General features: G+C 37.8%; 1 protein-coding gene across 1 annotated transcript in view; it reads right to left on the bottom strand.

Annotated features, from left to right (window-relative positions):
- Positions 1–12,193, bottom strand: part of SVEP1 (sushi, von Willebrand factor type A, EGF and pentraxin domain containing 1) — a 183,592-nt gene that overhangs the window by 93,003 nt on the left and 78,396 nt on the right. The window contains 6 exon segments of the mRNA XM_041761195.1: positions 820–928; positions 2,948–3,069; positions 4,404–4,598; positions 5,187–5,318; positions 6,708–6,815; positions 10,196–10,325. Of these exon segments, the coding sequence (XP_041617129.1) occupies positions 820–928; positions 2,948–3,069; positions 4,404–4,598; positions 5,187–5,318; positions 6,708–6,815; positions 10,196–10,325 (796 nt within the window).

Raw genomic sequence — 12,193 nt, 5'->3', positions numbered from 1 at the left:
GTCATAGAGTCCATGTGTTAAACCATGATACTTTTTGTTATCGCTTTTTTTTTTTTTTGAGAAGAAAAGGGAAGAGGGGGAGGGACAAAGCATAAGAGAGAGAGAATCTTAAGCAGGCTCCATACTCAGCATAGAGCACAACACAGGGCTCAATCTCACAACTGTGAGATTATGACCTAAACTAAAATCAAGGGTCAGACACTTAAGTGACTGAGCCAACCAGGCACCCCCATCATTATTATTTTTAAAAACATTATTCTGGAAGTGTTCGACAGTTTTATAATAATGCAACGAAAATGAGAAATATAATTACTGGAAGGTTTGATGATTTTACTAATGAAAGACCCAAGAGTGACTACTGAAATCTTCCAGAAATATTAAGGCAATTAGCTAAATGGCCAGCTACACCAGCATACAAATCACATGTCATACTTACGAATAACTTGAATAATAATGCTCAAAGATAATATGGAGAAAACATGAAAATAGATTTAGAAGGTAAATCAGACTTGAATAGGTTGAGTCTGAACACATTCTGGGTAAGAAATCTGAATATTTTACATGTGTAACTATTTTAAATCAATGACTTAGTTGCAATTTAAATTGAATGCCATATAAAAATTGCTTTAGTACAAATCTAAGATATCATATACATATTGAAATTTCACCATCATAATGTGACTTATTTTTCTTAGTTTTTATCATCTCAAGAGTTTTGGGTTAAAAAAAGTTAATTTGTCTAGTTTGCCCCACTCTTCTGAAATTATGTTATACTGTGGATCACTCTTGCAAACTACTGACACTGTATAACTTAATTACCAATTGCAAAGCCGTTTTCATAGTCATAATTGTATTCGAGGCAATATTTTTTGGTCAGGTCCTCCAATCTGCAGTCAATGTCATCAGCATCACTACAAAATGATGGGACCTGCAAATGAAAAATGAAGAGCGTGAAATGTCAATCACATATCTGTGTGGTCTGGATAAGTCCTTTGTTCAGCTAGACCTCACATTTCTCTCCACAGGAGGGAGGAGAGAACCACAGGTCTGCTTGCTCCTGGACAGACTCCCGCCCTTTCTCCATGTCCTCCCCTAGAGGCTCTGGTGCTCATGGACCATCAGGATTAGTTTCATGGCTTTTCTCTGTGTAGGTCACAGATCACCAGAAGCCCAGGACTCCTGGCATATCTCTTATCTCCGAATTTTCACCCCATATGGGTCCTTCGGTCCCTTTATCTGGCTCTATCTCCCACTCATCTCTAAGTCCTTAGTATCTTCCTCTGCCCTCTGAAACTCAACAGTCATCAGTGAATCCCCCGTTATTTTTTTCACCTCTATTTATGGTCCCTTCACCTTAGTTCTCAATGACACCTCACTTTTCACTTTTCTCAAACATGGGCATGGAGGCGGAAGAAGTGTCTTCCTCACTCTTCCCTGCTGTTTCCAGATTACACTCCCTCGCCCCTCCTTAGAGCCTCACAATCCTTAAACTCATGGTATAGTAGACAGCCTCTCCATGTGGCAGCTACCTACAGCCTTTCTCCATTCTGCATCACCCCCTCATTCCAAGAACATCCAGTAACTGTTGCTGTTATAATTGATTTCTATATCCAAGATCCAGCTAATCCTTCCATCACCATGGCTTCTCATTTCCTTTTCCCATTCTCCTCTAGTAGTTCAGCCTTACTTTGTCCCTTGCTCTCATGGTCATACCCTCAGACCTCCTCATTACCAGTAACGGCATCCTCTTGTACTCTTGGAAGTCCTTGACTTCATCCAATTTATAATCCATTGACCCTATCATCTCTTCACTGTCTCTCAGCCTGATGTCTTCACCTTCTTATTTATCTATCTTAGATTCTATGGCTCATCACCAGAAATCACTCCCTGATGGGCCCCATCCTCTGATGATTGTCTGCAGAACGCATAACCCTAGTTAAACTAAGTGCTTTGTTTTCTCCACAATCCTGCTTCCTGCCAATCCTACCACCTTTCTGGGGATCCCTGGGTGGCGCAGCGGTTCGGCGCCTGCCTCTGGCCCAGGGCACGATCCTGGAGACCCGGGATCGAATCCCACATCGGGCTCCCGGTGCATGAAGCCTGCTTCTCCCTCTGCCTATGTCTCTCCCTCTCTCTCTCTCTCTCTCTCTGTGACTATCATAAAAAAAAATCTTTAGCACATTCATCTGTGCTGTCCTAGAAAATTATTTTATACTATCAACTCTCTTTCTAAACCTCAAAAACTCCTCCCCATCCTTACTCTCCCAGCTGATCACTCCGCATCTTTTTCCACTGAGCAAATAGAAGTCAGGAAAGATCCTCTGACACACTTCCACCACCGTGTATACCCACTCCAGCATCTGTGTCTCTGTGTACACTGCCTCCTTGACTCCCCTCTTTCTCTCATACTGTACATCAAATCTACTACCACTAAATCTACTCTTAGAACCTATCCAAAAATCTAAGCTGCCTACTCTGTTAGGGATACAAATATGTATATAACACATTTCCTTCGAGATGCTCAACACAGTTAAATACATCATTTTGCTTTCCTGTAAACAGTAAAAGAATCCTAAACACAAACGCATGAAAGAGAAAATCCTCACAATGTTCAATTATCTCATCATAAAACAAATACAGTCTACAATGGCATTTTTGTCATACTTTAAATAACAAAGCAGATATTTTCAAACCACATGGACCCCACACTTCTCTAGCTTTCTGACTCAGAAGAATGTTATAAAAAATTCAAAATGTTTTAGTAAAGATTCACTTATAATTCATTCCAGAAGTCCAAAACCTATGGGTAATTCTAAATATTAGGAGCAAGTTTGTATTACAGGGGGCAGGAAATCATCAGGACACAGAATTCCAGTTATAGGTAACTATGAGAGGCTATGAAAAGCTCAGTATTGTTAAGATACGACAAACAATACTTCTGACATACCATTTTCCCCAGGGTAGTCTCAAATGCTTCGGAAAACTTCTTCAACAGATCTGTATCATCACAACGAGTTGCTTTGTACAGCATCTCAAAGGATTTGAACCCATGGTTTGCAAAACGTTTTACTGGAAAACGTTAGAGAAAACAGCTTCAGTTGGTTAAGATTTTTCAACACAAAGATTTAATTGTCTTTGGAGTAACTGTAACTTAGTACTTTGATTCTAAAATGATCTGTGGATTCCTTTAAAAACAAGAGACAGTTGAAAAAAGTTTCTAGGCATTAATTGATCACAATAAACCATGAGCCAAGCAGCACTGTACCCAGTTACCCAGTGATGAGGTTTGCTTTATTATTCCTTAGCTTGCAATCACATTAAGAAAATGAGCATTTAAGGGAAAAAGTGACTTGAACATTTTTAAATTATATTTCTGGAAAGTTTTGAAAAGTCCAGCCTGGGTCAAAGATATCTTTTATGTTTACATAAATTTGTATCATATATGTTTTTATTATATTTTTAGCCAATATACATTGAAAATTTTCTAAATATGATGTACAATCATAGTCCTTGAAAGTGTAATTTTCATAGAGAATTTCCCCTTGGATCAAAAACTTGCATGGTTAGACTTAGCAAGATGTCCCATAATATTCTGAGACAAGGAGTCCTAAGAGCATCAACATTAAAATCCTACTGTCTAAATCTGTGATAAAGGTGAGTGATACTGTAGAACTTTTAATTACTCCCCAAATTTGGGGGCGGGAAATAGCTCAATTGGGCTTTACTTTTTCCAAGAAGTTGGTATTTAAACTCAATCTATGGTATTGAATCAAAAATTCATTCCGAAGAATATTTATTTATATTAGACAAAGATATTGGCTATTTTTATAAAAATACATATATTTAAGATTATAGAATATTTCTAAATCTAAATCAGACCTAAAGAGATTGTGACTCATCTTTCATTCCATCACATATTATGGATTTTACTTTAAATATAGCTCTTTTGCGGACTATGAGACTGTAAGTTCAAGTTTACAGATCAAGAACATGCTGACAAGTCTCTATTTCTGGTAAATAACAAGGAGAGGACCAAGATGGACTTGCCTTAAACTGAATCTTGTCCTGTTGCAATCCAATCCATAACCAGACTTTGACGGGCTAACATTTTAAATCAGAGGCTGAAGATTTCTCTTACTCATAGACATTGCAAATTCATGGCACCATTTTTTTTAAAAAAATAAGCTCTATGCTGAATGTGGACCTCAAACTCGTGACCCAAAGTTCAAGTGTTGTATGCTCTCCTAACTGAGCCAGCCAGGTTCCTCTCATGACATCATTTTTCACTCATTAAACCCAATTCCTATAAAAAGGCAATTTTCCTCTTACATGCTCAGAAACGTACACTCACCCAAACACACACTCATATATATGAAACGAGCCCAGAAAGAAATAAAACATACTAGCACAGTCTGGCCATTCAGTGGAATATGGTGGGTTCCATATACCATCTTCATAAGCACAGTAATACTTCTCAGTAGACCCTTCTGTGAAATCGTAACCCTCCAGGCAACTTAACGTGCAGTTAACTCCGGCGCTATCTTGAGTACATATAAAATCCCCATTTACAGGTGTAAATGGAACTTCACAGGGAGAACCTGCATTAAAAAAATTGTACTATTTACATACGGTGGTATAAATAATATTAATTAAATTCTATGAATCTAAGCTGAATTTTGAAGAGGACTTCTGTCTACCAGTATTCCAGGAAAAACTTCCATCACAAATCCTTAGTATGGGAACATGACAACATATCCTTCTTTGTTCCTAGGTGGGCGCAGCTGAAAAGCTGTACCAACGTGTAGTCAGAGGCTGTGCATATTTTACAAATGCTAATTTATCTCGGACTTGGGGTTGTTACTTGTGGCATTTCTATAAGAAGAGTGTAAACTAGATAGCATTATGTAGCAAGTACAATTTCAGAACCTGTCACCTCAGTTACTCAAAAGAGAATTATGACAATAACATTGTGTACCTTTGGTGAAGATGTTAATGAAATGTTAGTTAAAGACTACCCTTGAAGAAAATAGTTCTATGTATCACAGAGTGAAGCAGTGACAACTGGAAATGTAAATAAGATCTGTCAGTATTCAATCTATTGCACACAGTCCATTTATTTTTCACAAAATACAGAAATTACATATAAAAATGTCAACTAGATTTCTGGAACTTTATGAAGAAAATACCTTTTATGACAATGTGGATGTCACAGCTCCTGTTATTGCCCGAGGGGTCAGTGGCTGTATATCGCACTATAGTCTCTCCATGAGGGAAAAGTTCTCCTGGTGAGTGGCTCCTGGTGATGAGTAACACGGCCCCTGGAGAGGAAAGAGGGGACGTAGCTTTGGGGTGACTAGTCTGCAGTCACTTTACCAGTTTGTTTATTTGATTTGAATTTTCATTTTCTATTTATACAAACCAGCTAGGCATTCAATTTGTGTTGATTTGGTCACCAGTAAAAAAAAAAAAAAAGATATGTAATATTTATACTACAAAATAGAAGTATAAGACTCAAAAACCTCGAGGCACATGGGTGGCTCAGTGGTTGAGGGTCTGCCTTCGGCTCAGGTCATGATCCTGGGGTCTTGAGATTGAGTCCCGCATCAGGCTCCCCACCTCAGGGAGCCTGCTTCTCCCTCTGCCTATGTCTCTGCCTCTCTCCCTGTGTCTCTCATGAATAAATAAAATCTTAAAAAAAAAAGACTAAAAAACCTCATTAGATTAAGGCATTCTTGAGGTGTCTACATGGTTGTCAGTTAAGCGTCTGTCTTTGGTTTAGGTCATGATCCCGGGGTCCTCAATCCTGTAGGGATAGAGCCCTCCGTCGAGCTCCCTGCTCAGCGGGGAATCTGCTTCTCCTTCTCCCTCTGCCCCTCCCCACCCCGACTTGTGCTGTCTCTCTCTCTCAAATAAATAAATAAATAAAATATTTTTTTAAAAGATTAAGGCAAAAAAAAAAAAGATTAAGACATTCTTGCTAAATAAATGATTTTCCTTGAACAGGCCAGTCTATTGGAATATTGGAAAACTTTTTAAAAACTCAATTTAGTTAACATATACTATATTATTAGTTTCAGAGGTAGAATTCAGTGATTTATCACTTGCATATAATATCCAGTGTTCATTACATCAAGTGCCCTTCTTAATGCCCATTACCCCATTATCCCTTCTGCCCTAATCACCAGTATTGGAAATTTAATTAAGAAATTTATTTAACTCGCATTTTCCTATTGTTGCTTACTGGGTTTTAGTGAGACTTTTAACATGAACTTCAACTGTATCTACTCATTTTTGTCTGCTTCCCTATGAACTTTTCTAATTTGGGGGCACATGCTTAAGGAATGAATATGAATACATAGAACTGTACTAATGATATTAATAAAATGAATAGTTTATGCCTTCAGGACAATGTAAGCTTAGAGACTCAATGAATTTATTAGAAATCTTCAAGTACGACAACTAGTATAGGTTTAATAAATGTGCATTGGATACTGAATGAAGGGAACTCTACGGGTAGGTAGGATTAATGATATTAAATTATATATAATTATCCTAGCATTAAAACATATATTACCTTATATGATTATTCATTCCATTTAGATAAGACGTAATTTGCTTTTCATTTCTTTTATCTTTTTAAAAAGCATTTAAAAATGAAATAAAATTCAGTGTTAACCATGCTGACCATAAAATCCTTGTGTCCGCACCTGAGTTGTCTGAGAACTGAGGCTCATCCCACGTTGCAGAATGCTCCTTCTCTGAGACCTGCATCGGAGGTGGGGATCTGCACCAGTCTATGCTAGGTGGTTCTACATCTGAAAAACAAGAAAGCAGAGAAAGAAGTCACAACTGATACTCAAAAATAACGAGGGGGTGTGCACAAGAGAACTGAAGTCTGCTTGTGCTAGCAGAATACCTTGACCTTGTTAGGCTGGCCCTGGAGCCTTTTGGACAATGATATCTGTTTTATTCCTGGTCTCAAGGCAAAAGAAAGAGTGGATTCTTATTAGGTTGCTCTCTGCCTGTTGAAGAAGAAATACTAGGTTCCTAAAATCACCCTGAGCACAGCTATGTAAAAGGCAATTCTGGGGGTGCCCAAGTGGCTTAGTTGGTTGAGCATCCGACTCTTGGTTTTGGCTCAGGTCATGATCTCAGAGTCGTAAGACTGAGCCCCTGCCAGGCTCCGTGTTCAGTGCAGAGTCTGCTTGACATTCTCCCTCTCCCTCCCAATTGCTCTCTCTCTCTCTCTCTCTCTCTCTCCACCAAAATATATAAATAAATAAATCTTTAAAATGAAAGATTTTAAAAAGGCAATTCTGGATGTGATGGCCATCCTACCCATAGTAGTTGTACTGATCAACCAGAAAGAGAAATGAATCTTCCCAGAGAAGCAGAAGGAGTGAAATGACCAAATCTCAGACTATGTAAATTTAAGGGGCTTATCTGAGGTCATTAAGCTAGAAGATTGCAATCAATGGATTAAGACCAGGGTATTTCTAACCATGAAACATGAAAACACATACTTGGAAATTAAATGAGCTGTATCTGTGAGAATATAAATTTCTGTTTTTATGCTACGTCTTTTTTCTTCATGTTTGTCATTTCATTAGTGCAGTGCCTTTGGTTTACTACTTTCCTAGGCCTATAAACTCAGTCGACCAGTGCCGAAGCCTCTCTTGCTCACAGTGAGCTTTCCACAGCAGACCACAGTACCAGGTCCATAATACATGCTTAGAAAAAGGTTGTTTAATAAAGAAAAAAATTAAGAAATGTTCATTGGAGGTCTATGTACTTAAATAATGCTAAATCAAGTCAATTCATAGTTAAACTGACCAATCTGGCAGGGTTTACTATTTTTCCAAAAGAAATTGCAAAAAGGTGTTTTCAAGATTTTCTAAACTTACCTGATTCTAGACAAATATTTTAAAGTTGAACTGCACGTACAAGAGAGCACCAAGACTCAGTCAATTACTGTCAAAAGAATGGGAGGTACTAGCAGAGGCACTGTCTCCGAAAGAGAGGAAAAGCCTATTTCAAAGCAAGGGAGGCAGCATTCCCTGGAATGTTAAGCAAAAGCATTCCTGCTTCCTCCCCTTTATCATCAGTAAGACATCCACACCCTGTCATCAGAGGAAATAAGAAAATGTAGGCTTTAGAATATTTTCTCTGTCTCTCTCTTTCCCTCCTCCCTCTCTCCTTGCCTCCCTCTCACCTTCTCCCGCTTTCTCTTCTTTCTCATATCATCTCTCTTTCATAAGCTGAAAATTCACCTAGTGTCTAGCTAGACACTTGAGTACACATTTTACATTTCGCTGCGTTGACACTTCATTGTGAAAAATTAAAACTTGGCAAACGCTTGAACCACACTTCCATGTTTAAAATCACAGTACCATAAGAAACAAATCCAGCATATTTTCCATATGACTGGCAAAGTTCATGTTTAAAACAACACTGAAAAAGCAGTGAAAAAAACCTAAGTACTATGAAATGGGTTAGACTGGTTTTTTATTTGCATTTCTTTTTACCTACTTTTACCAATACCTGTAATTTCTAGGGTAAGGAGCCAGTCTGATATACATTAGTTACTTCGAGAAGTTATGTAAAATTCTTAACACAAAATGAATTTAATGTGTTGGATTTTTAAACAGACATATTAAAATATGAGATGAATGTAGCAAAATGTCAATATGTTTACATAGAGCCGAATGTGCGTCCGGCACCAGTTCAAGTGGTTCATGAATTTTAACTAACTAAAACCCTCACAACAACCCAATGATGTAAGATGTTTATTAATTCTATTTTTGGATAAAGAATCTGAGGCACAGGGTGGCTACTTGTCATACTGCCTTTAAGGGTTAGAGCTAGATGTGGACTCAGATTGGGCTCAGAGTCTGTGCTCTTGGCCACACTACAGACTGCTTGCTACATATCCTATTTCTCCATGTATTATATCTTAGTGGTGGGTATCTGGTATTTGCTGAATATCTACTGAATTGATTGAACATACGAAGACAAATTGGAAGATAGAACAGCAAATCAGTGGGCTCACTTCCCCCTGAAAAGACTGATGTACAGCAGTGATTGTAAGGATGAAGAGACTGGGGCAGATTTCAGGGACAGTAAGTAGATGAAACCAGCAGACCTGGATAACTAATTGGATGCTAGTGATGGAAGGAATGGAGTCAAGGATGAGTTCCAGGTTTTTGCATTGTGGACAGGTGGTTGGCTGTGCCATTTTCTGAGCTGAGAGATAGATAAGGTGTGAGTGAGAAATACACAAGGATGATCTTACATCATTGGGTTATTGTAATACATTGGTTATTCCCAGTGTAAGACAGCTCCACGGAAAGCTCAGTAGGCAGTTCTATATATTGGTTTGAATTTCAGAAAAGAGATCTAAGCTTGAGAGAGAAATCTGAATGTTGTCAGTTAACTAAAAAACTGGGAACACTATAGAAAGAAAGAGAAAGAGGACTAGGCTGGAGCCCTGGGGATGATCCACAAGATGATCTGAGGAAGAGAAGCCATGTAGGAAAGAGAGAAACAAGGAGAAATGAGAACAATGTGTTGAGGAACCAAGAAAGACTGGTATCGGATAAGGAGAGTGTGGTTAACAATGTAAAATCTAGGGGCACCTGGGTGGCTCAATCAGTTAAGTGTCTGCCTTCAGCTCAGGTCAGGATCCCGAGTCCTGGGATGGAGCTCCTGCATAGGGCTCCCTGCTCAGTGGGGAGTCTATCCCCCCTGCCCCTCCCCTCTGCTTGTTTCCTCTCTCTCAAATGAATTGATGAAAAATCTTTTAGAAAATTAAAAAAAAACTATGGAAAGATGATGTAAAATAAGAACTAAGAAGTGTGCAGTAGGAGTAACTCTAGAGACCACTATGACCCTGTTGAAAGTAGTTTCTGTGAGTGAAGGGAACAAAAGCCAGACAGCTGAGTGACTGAGATAAATGGCCTGTGAGACAAAACAGATGGCAACTCCTGGGAACTTCAAAAGGCTCCTACTGGAAGAAATCAAAGAGAGATGGTGACACTTAAAGAGTATGTAGGTTTCAAAGAGGGAGTGGCTTGAGCAGGCTTCAGGACCAGGGGGGACAATCAACAGGAGGAAGGTGTTGAAGATAAAGGAGTAGCAAAGCCCTTGGAGTGCTGGATTATTTTCACAAACCTACTCAAGTAATTTTATGACTTACCAATAACCTTGACATGGAAAGTGCAGCTGGCTTGGTTGTTGGATAGGTCAATGGCTGTATATGTGATAGCAACATCTCCAATCGGGAAAAGGTAAGGTGGGGTGAAAGCTGGATGAACATGGATTGATACCTTTTAGGCACAAATAGATATTTTGAAAGTTAAAGTTAATAGCAATAGTACATTCATTCTTTTTTACTTAAATATCATCAGGAAAAGTGAAATTAAAAATGGCACAGTATTTCATAGCAAACAGAAAAAAAAATCAGGCACAGCCTTTTGATGTGTTTCTTTCCAAACTATTAGTCGATTTACATAGTTTATACAGTAGGCATACATATGAAATGTTGTCTCTTGTTTTTTAAACATAATGTCTTAAAACATTCTTTAAGCTACTACATAGTCTTTAGAACTTAAGAAGACTCTTAAATGTCTCCATAGTTTTCCATAGAATAAATATATGCTGATTAAAAAAAAAAATCAGTCAAAGGACATTTAAATTGATCCCAGATTTTCCTATAGTAAACAGGACTGGGATAAACAGTTTTGTACAGGTAATTCTAAAATATTTTTATTACGTTTCTATAATAAATTTCTAGGCCAGAGTTACTAACCGCAAAGTCATTAACATTTTATTGATGATACAAAATTTCTTTCCCAAAACATGGTAACAACTTGCATTCCTATTTGTCAATATTTGATTTTTTTAATAATAAATTTATTTTTTATTGGTGTTCAATTTTCCAACATACAGAATAACACTCAGTGCTCATCCCGTCAAGTGCCCGTCAAGTGCCCATCACCCATTCACCCCCACCTCCCACCCTCTTCCCCTTCCACCACCCCTAGTTCGTTTCCCAGAGTTAGGAGTCTTCATGTTCTGTCTCCCTTTCTGATATCTCCTACCCATTTCTTCTCCCTTCCCTTCTATTCCCTTTCACTATTATTTATATTCCCCAAATGAATACGACCATATAATGTTTGTCCTTCTCCAATTGACTTATTTCACGCAGCATAATACCCTCCAGTTCCATCCACGTTGAAGCAAATGGTGGGTATTTGTCATTTCTAATGGCTGAGTAATATTTGATAAGTGTCAGTGTTAAATTTCCCACTAAGTTCTCTGCCCTGTATTAAATTCCATTACTTTTTGGTAACTAAAAAATATGACACAAGGTCACTGTTTTAATTAACAATTTCTTCATGCCTTATACTAAGATTAAATTCTCATATGTTTACAAGATATAGATATATTCTTTCCTTTTTGAATTACATGTTTGCCTTATTAGTCTGTTTGAAAATTATGATAGAAAAACACTTATAACAATGTGTAGGTAATAAGTATTCTAACGTTTAACAAGTTGGAAAAATTTTTCTCAAGTTTGCTCTTTGTCTTTTAGAATTTTTTTAAAATATAAATTTAAAAATACTTTTGTAGTCAAATACATTTGTTTTTTTCAATTGTACTCTTAAAAATATTTCAACATACAGGTGCTATATTTAGTGTGAATGCTCATTAGATCCTGAAATACAGCCCTGTTCTCAGTGCTTGTTGATGATTATGACAAAGGAAGCAACAATGAATGTTTTCATGAGCCTTTTTTTGGAAAGTAGAAACCACACATGATAAACTGATTATTCAACACATATACCACCTACCGTACATTTAGCCCTAAATGTCATATTTGCGCTTTTAAAATGATCTAAAAGCTACCTTGTCTTTAGTTACCTAAGGAAAAATACCATATGATCTTATTTAATGTGGAATCTAAGAAACAAAAAACAAACTCTTAGATTCAGAGAACAGGTGGTGGTTGTCAGAGGTGGGACGGGGGTGGGGAGGGATAAAATGGGGTAAAGGAGGTCAAAAGGGGGTGGGGAGGGATAAAATGGGGTAAAGGAGGTCAAAAGGTACAAACTTTCATTCATAAAAGAAATCAATTCTGGGAATGTAATGTACAACACGGTGACCACAGTTAAATTTTTTTAAGTCACCCTGA

Source organism: Vulpes lagopus, chromosome 7 (genome assembly GCF_018345385.1).
Source record: "Vulpes lagopus strain Blue_001 chromosome 7, ASM1834538v1, whole genome shotgun sequence".
In the NCBI taxonomy this organism is placed as follows: Eukaryota; Metazoa; Chordata; class Mammalia; order Carnivora; family Canidae; genus Vulpes; species Vulpes lagopus.
The sequence above is the reverse complement of the archived record's forward strand: the minus strand, read 5'-3'. Positions and strand labels throughout refer to the sequence as shown.